This window comes from Pollachius pollachius (genome assembly GCF_949987615.1).
Source record: "Pollachius pollachius genome assembly, chromosome: 2".
In the NCBI taxonomy this organism is placed as follows: Eukaryota; Metazoa; Chordata; class Actinopteri; order Gadiformes; family Gadidae; genus Pollachius; species Pollachius pollachius.
Genome location: NC_136935.1, coordinates 49,311,568 through 49,318,925, shown reverse-complemented (window position 1 = coordinate 49,318,925; position 7,358 = coordinate 49,311,568). Strand labels below are relative to the sequence as shown.

The 7,358-nt window shown below is 49.0% G+C and overlaps 1 protein-coding gene across 1 annotated transcript in view; it reads right to left on the bottom strand.

Annotated features, from left to right (window-relative positions):
- Window positions 1-992: 992 nt before the first annotated feature.
- Window positions 993-7,358, bottom strand: part of LOC307071716 (potassium voltage-gated channel subfamily KQT member 5-like) — a 78,309-nt gene continuing 71,943 nt past the window's right edge. Inside the window, exons 13-14 of the mRNA XM_079730780.1 lie at window positions 5,644-5,770; window positions 993-4,475 (exon numbers count right to left, since the gene is read on the bottom strand). Coding sequence (XP_079586906.1) covers window positions 3,108-4,475; window positions 5,644-5,770 — 1,495 coding nt within the window. The 3' untranslated portion in view covers window positions 993-3,107. The remainder of the gene's footprint in view (window positions 4,476-5,643; window positions 5,771-7,358) is intronic.

The window sequence follows — 7,358 nt, the reverse complement described above, 5'->3', positions numbered from 1 at the left end:
ATTATGCAAAACAACCTATTGTTTCGGGGAGGGTTCGCTGAACGTGATATTTGAAGTTTAAAGTTTGGATGGAGTGCAAGTAATCAAATGGTCGATGAAACTGCTTGAGGTAAAAAATTATTATATTTGCAGTTATTTTTTACGGCTATTGCGCCTATACATTTAAGACAGATCCTATTCAGAGATGTAACTTTATTCAGCAGTAGGCAGGCCTTGGTCGAATGATCCTGCCACTGAGAAAGACATGGCCTGAACGTTGCACGCACACACACCCACACAAACTAACACGTAGGCAAACACACATACACACACGTAGGCAGGCACACACACACACACAAACACGCAGGCAGGAACACGCACACAAACACATACGTAGGCAGACACCTGCAAACACATGCACACATACGTAGGCAGGCACACACACGCAGGCACACACACACACACACGAGCTGGGACTTGAAGTGTGACTCTGGCAGCTCTCACCCTGGAGAACGGCATCAAACCTTGCGAGCTGTCATATGTCACCTCCTTCTCTCCTTCTCCCTCCCTCCTCGGACGCAATCACCGCCCTCTCCAGAACACCAGAAATATATTCTGCAATATTCAAACACTCAGTCAGTCAGTCACCACCACCTGCAGCCCTGCCAACGCACACACGCACACACACACACACACACACACACACACACACACACACACACACACACACACACACACACACACACACACACACACACACACACACACACACTGAATCCGAATGCATTAAATTGTCCATGTACTGGAGCAAGCCCGAACTGAAACATTGGGAAATGTAAAGTCTGATTCGATCTTGGAAACAAGAAGCAAATAAACTATTATTCAATGTAGATTCTTAAAAAATATTAAATTGGAGGAGGCATTCTGGGCGACAGGACAAAAGAGGTAGCAAGAATGTTTTTATTGACGTATGAGAATTATAGTTAGTTTTGCATTTCCATGACATTACAGGCTTTGAAACAAACAGATTATTACTAGTGTGTAAATATGTTCACATAATTTAAATAAATTAAAATGAATGAGACATAATGTGTAACATGTTAAAGGCCAGTTTTTCATCTGTAGTAGCAAATTCATTTTTTGGACTACAAAAAAACGTAAAATGCCCAAGTCATATTTGAGGAATTATAACATTAAAGTAAAGACCGGGAGAATCTTCTTTGTCAGGGGTACATAAAGGCATACATTGTTAAAAAGTAAAGCAAATGTGGGACTGAATGGGAACTATAGAAGCAAGGCACCATATATGTACTGCACATGTAGACTTCACTTCAGCACTGGGAGTCAAACTACGTTCAGCGGTATAGAGTGTACTTGAACGGTGATTGCAAATGATTAATAGATATAGCAGATTCATTCTCACAAGTATCTTTCGGTATATAACAACCTTAGCATTGAAGAGCATCGACCCACACTGCATCCACTTGCTGGATGGATTGAAACAAAGTCAGCTGAATCCAATTTTGTCAAGTGTTTCTTATGGATCTTAAACGTTTTCATCCTAACCGTTTTCTCTGAAGTCCTGACGTCTGATTGAAGGGGTTTGAGTCAGGGAAGCTTTGGTTGCGTTGCTTGTTATACAGTATTCTCTCCATACAGTGGGAATAACAATAATTATTCTTCAACGATAGACGTTGTCAGACATCCACCCACATTATAAGATATACCTGAATTCATGGTAAAATAAGAAGACACAACAGAAAGCTAGTTGTCTTTTGGGGCTATACATTCTACAGCAAAATTCATTTGGATAAAGCAAAAACAGAGATACACTTTTGAAGGAATGAATCCTTTAAAAATGGGACAGCCAAATGAGAGAAACGCTTGAATGAATGCTTTCTCTTTGAGAGTAATGTTCTTTTCATCAGATCAAAAGGACCTTGCTTTGCTTCTGAACAGGGAGGCCAGCAGCTGCTCCAATAACACAAACAACCCATTGAACAAAAAAACATTCAGCTTGTTTCAACCCACAACCTCTGGATGTGTTGTTGAGAGGGAGCTACTACAGGTCATTTAGCGTTGCTTTTTTTAAACGATATGGCCGCTGGTCAATATGAGACCAAATAAACAAATACAACACGATAAACACATAAAACACAGTCTGTCCCACGTGTAAACATGCATTCACAAGGATGATCTGGCACAGGTGCTTGTATCTGCGTTAGGATACATACGATTTAACGTGTGAGTGTATGTGTGCCATAATGTATCGTGTAACTCACAGTTGACATTCGCCAGAAGTACCAAAACCCACTATATGTACCCCAAACATTGTGACATGTTGGGGATTTGGTTGTCAAAAAAAAGTGGCTTCTCTCAATCTGGGTTTGTTTTCAGTACATGGTTGAAGGTTTCTTATTTTGGACATTTCATAATGCTAAATGACACTCGCATGCATGCTCGCCGACAGGTCTTAAAAAAACTAAAATAACGGTACTCACGTTGACTATTTCTGTATGCGCTAGTCAGAAAATCATTGGAGAGACAAGCAGGTGACGGATGGAAGCCTTTTCCAAGGCAACATTCTTTTTCAATGATGGCACCTCTCACACAACTGGAGATAGAGGTGACTTCTAGAGAGGGACCCCTCCAGACAGAGTGGATGTAAGGCTTAGGTTTCTCTAACTACTTGCATTGTTGAGAGTAGATTAGCCGTGTGTACCGTTAACGCCTTCATCCATTGACTAAATAACATGCAGCGTCCATGCAATGTCTTCAGGTCAAACCGACCGACCGCAATCGGGAGCCATTTGGCCCTCGGCCATTTCATTCACCAACCCCTACTTGTGTTTGTTGTTTGTTTTATTTTACATTTCTGCTCCGCTTTTAGAAAAATGTTCCACTTTTAACATCGCAGGCTTAGCCTGGCAAAGAATAAAAAAAAACGATCATGCGATGATATGTCATGTGTTGTCGACCTGTATGAAAATAAACGAGCGGCGAATCAATCCGTGTAAAAACGAGCGGCGCCCCACTGCACTCCTCCGCACCGTCGCCCCCTAGTGGCAGGAAAAGGTCCTGCAGCGCTGCGGGCCTCAGACTCGAGGCCCTCACTGGGGGCGGGGGGGTTATTTTAGCCGTACGTGGGGCGTGTTGAGGGACTCTGTGCTGTCGGCCGAGGGCGTGGAGAAGGGGCCGCTGGCCAGGCTCTGCTCAGAGTCCCCGGGGCCCTCCAACACCCTCACCCCTGTCCTCAGTAGTTCTGACGAGTACCTCGCCTCGGCCGTCCCCTGGGACAGGAAGTCCACCGTCCTCGTCTCCAAGTCCCGGTCGCTGATGAAGAGGTCTTCCTCTCCCCATCCGTCCCCACCTCCTCCTCCTCCTCCTCCTCCTCCTCCTCCTCCAGGGTCCTGGCAGCCCCCCGGGAGGCCGGAAGGGGAGTCGCTGCCGGTGCTGGGACTGGGGGAGGAGAGGCCGAGGCAGTGGGGGGCGTCCATGTTGCCGCACGGGATGGCCTGCATCAGATCCTGTGCCGACGTGGACTTCTCCAGGCCCCGGTCGCGGTCCGCCTGCTCGGGGCCCAGGCGCCGGTCCATGGCCAGGGGCACCAGGGGCTCCATCTCCAGGCTCATGTGCCGCCGCCAGGAGCCGTCCTCCTTGGCGCTCAGCCGGGCGCTGGTGCTGCCGCCGCCCTGCAGCAGCCGGCCCAGGCCCGGGTCGTCCGCCAGCCCCCTGCCGCAGCCGTCTCGCACCCCCGGCCCCACCGGGGGGTCCTCACGCAGGTCCAGCGGCGACCGCAACGGGGACACCTTTCCGGGGCCCAGAGTCCGACGGGGCGCAGGCGGTGGGGGGAGTCTGGCCGGGAGAGGGAAACATCCGTCTCCTCCTCCTCCTCCTCCTCCTCCACCTCCTCCTCCTCCTCCACCCCCTCCTCCTCCTCCTCCGTCAGGGGGGTTGCTGCTGGGGCTGAGCAGGGGCGCCTCGTCCCCGCCCGCGCAGCAGGGCGCGGCCGGCTGGGCCTGGAGGTGGTGGTGGTGGTACCGGTGGGGCAGGTGGTGGTGGTGGTGGTGGTGGTGGTGGTGAGGCAGCGGCGGCGGGCTGAAGAGGGCGGAGCCCAGGGCGGAGGGCGGCGTGGAGGCGGAGGTGTTGAGGTTGAGGCTGAGCTCGTTGGGGGGCACCAGGATGAGGCGGAGCCCCCCCTGGGAGAGCTGTGCGGCGGCGGCGGCGGCGGCGGCGGCGGCGGCGGTGGCGGAGGAGGAGGAAGAGCGCGAGACGCAGCCGCTGGACGGCGGACCGCCGCCGCCGCCGCCGCCGTCGCTGCTGGCCTGGGTGGAGCAGGAGCGCTCCTTGCTGTAGACGGAGGACTGGTAGTCGGAGGTCTGCTCAAGCTCGAAGAGCGGCAGGGAGGACAGGGCCAGGGCGGAGGACGGGCCCTTGTTCAGGACGTGGCGGTAGATGTCCAGCAGGGAGTCCAGCTTGGACTCGATGGACGAGACCTGAGAGGGGGGGAGGAGGAGAGGGGGGGGGAGGAGAGGTGGGGGGGAGAGGGGGGGAGGAGAAAGGGGGGGAGAGAGGTGGGGGAGGGCAGGGGAGGAGGGGGAAGAGGTAGGTGAGTAACGTTGAGGGATAAGACATTAAAATCGCTAAGTGAATGCGGAAATCACTACTGAAAAGTTAGCACAGAACAATATTGTGCTGACGAGTTAGTACAGTACAATATTGTACTGACGTCAGTACAATATTACTACACAGTAGTGTAGTATCGTATCAGCTGATATCTGATACGATATCAGCCCGAAGAGGACGTGCAAGAAAGAGGTTATTGAAGGATGCCCCCACGTTCAGGAAACAAAGAGCCCCTTGGTTTCACATCGTTTTGCGATTAGTAAGGACACAGTTAGTTTGGTTATTTATCATCCAGGGTATAGGGCCAAATATTAAAACGTTGTGTGTTGCATGGATTATTGTGAATCTTAAGAATGTACAAATAATAATATATAAAAATCAAAGTGCTACAGCGTTTAAAAGAAAAAAAAAGGGTTCTTAAAACATATAATACATATACAGTAAAAGAGAAATGAGCAAAAGGCTTTATAGGTTTGGTTTAAAAGCAGCTGTAGTCTGTGGGGCCCTCAGGGGGTCAAAATTGTACCAGGGGCGAAAATTGTACCGCCTACGTAATCCGCTTTCGAAACATTACGTCATCGGTCGACGCGATTGTCCGTTGCCAGGCAGGTTTCAAAAAAATTTGCGCTCATGTTGCCAAAGACGAAATAACATAATACAGATAACACTTGTTTTTACTTTATATTCGTATTGTATTGAATTTAGCTAGTAAACTGAGTGTTTAAAGTGTATCATAGTCTAGCTAGCTTGCGTTAATACACTCAGTTTACTAGCTAAATGCGATTAAACAATTAAACACAATGCAAATACAAAGTTAGCGACGCTAATAAATGTCATTTGTAAAATAAGTGTTATCTATTAAATGTTATTTCGTCTTGTGACGCTCAATGAATGAGCGCGACTGTTCATGAACCTTCCTACGTCATCGTTCGACGCGACCGTCCGTTGCCAGGCGGGTTTGGAATTTTCGAACGCGGATTACGCAGGCGGTACAACTTTTGGCGCGACGGGGCCCTGGTGGCGCGGGGCAGCACCCACCTGCCGCTCCACCTTACAGACGCGTCCCAGCATGCTCATGTCCTCCAGGATGTCTCCCTCCGACAGCAGCTTCTCTCTGATCTTCTTGTCCAGCGGGATCTGGCCCTTCCCCAGGATCTGGTCCACCCTGAGGCGCAGGAGGGGTGGTGACGCACACACACACACACACACGCGCACGCACACACACACACACACACACACACACACACACACACACGTACACACGTACACAAGTATAGACAGACAAACTCACACACACACACACACACACACACACACACACACACACACACACACACACACACACACACACACACAAACAAGTACAGACAGACAAACACACACACACATATGTACACAAGTATAGACAGACAAACACACCACACACACACACACAAAAGTAAAGACAGACAAACACACCACACACATACAAACAAGTACAGACAGACAAACAGACACACACACACAAGTATAGAAAGACAAACACACACACACACGTACACAAGTATAAAAAGACAAACACACACACACACACACACAAACAAGTAAAGACAGACAAACACACACACACACACAAACAAACAAGTACAGACAGACGCACACACACACGCACACAAGTATAGAAAGACAAACACACACACACACACGCACACACACAAGTATAGACAGACAAACACACACACACACGCACACAAGTATAGACAGACAGACACACACGCACACACAAAAGCAAGCACACAAGTACAGACAGACAAACACACACACAGGCACACACAAATAAAGACACACACATAAAAGTAAAGAGTCACACGAGTATAGACACACACACACACGCACACACACACACAAACAAACACACACATTGGTTACGGCAGAAAGGAGACAGTTGCGAAGCAGTCTAGTAGCCCCCAAACAGCCCAGAGAAAGGAAGGAAGAGGGATTAGAGACAGCAGCACCTGGACTGTTCTCTGCAGCAGTTCCCCCCCCCCCCCCCCCCTCTGTGGGGGGGCCCACAGGAGAGAGGCTGGGTTAGGAACCAGCCCCTGCACCCAGATGGGTCCGCAGGAGGAACCGAAGCTCCGTGGTGTACGAGTTTTTAATTCAACACATCTGATACGATGTCAGCCCGAAGAGGACGTGCAAGAAAGAGGTTATTGAAGGATGCCCCCACGTTCAGGAAACAAAGAGCACCTTGGTTTCACATCGTTCGTGATTAGTAAGGACACAGTTAGATTGGTTATTTCTCATCCAGGGTATAGGGCCAAATATTAAAACGTTGTATGTTGTATGGATTATTGTGAATCTTAAGAATGTACGAAGAAAACAGGGTTGGGGTCGTTGCCATTCAAACAATCAATCATCTTGGATATATCTGCGATGGACAATATGTCACATATGTCACATGACATATGGACAATATGTCATGTGAAGAATGCTTACTCTACTTCCTTAATACACAAATTCCTACAGTACGCTCCAGCTCCACCAGGGGGCGGTATCCCCAGACAACAAAGTGTCTGCTGAAAATTAGCGCAATTATTATTTTGACAATTAAAAAATTGGCTTAAACTAATTGGTTGAATTCTTTCCTGATGATTCAGGGATTCCATCTTGCCTGAAAACCACAGTTGTGTGAAATGCAACACAACTCAATGGCAGAGAGACATGGGGGGATGGCAGGAGAGGGAAGGTGTTTACCTCTCTCTCCCTCTCTC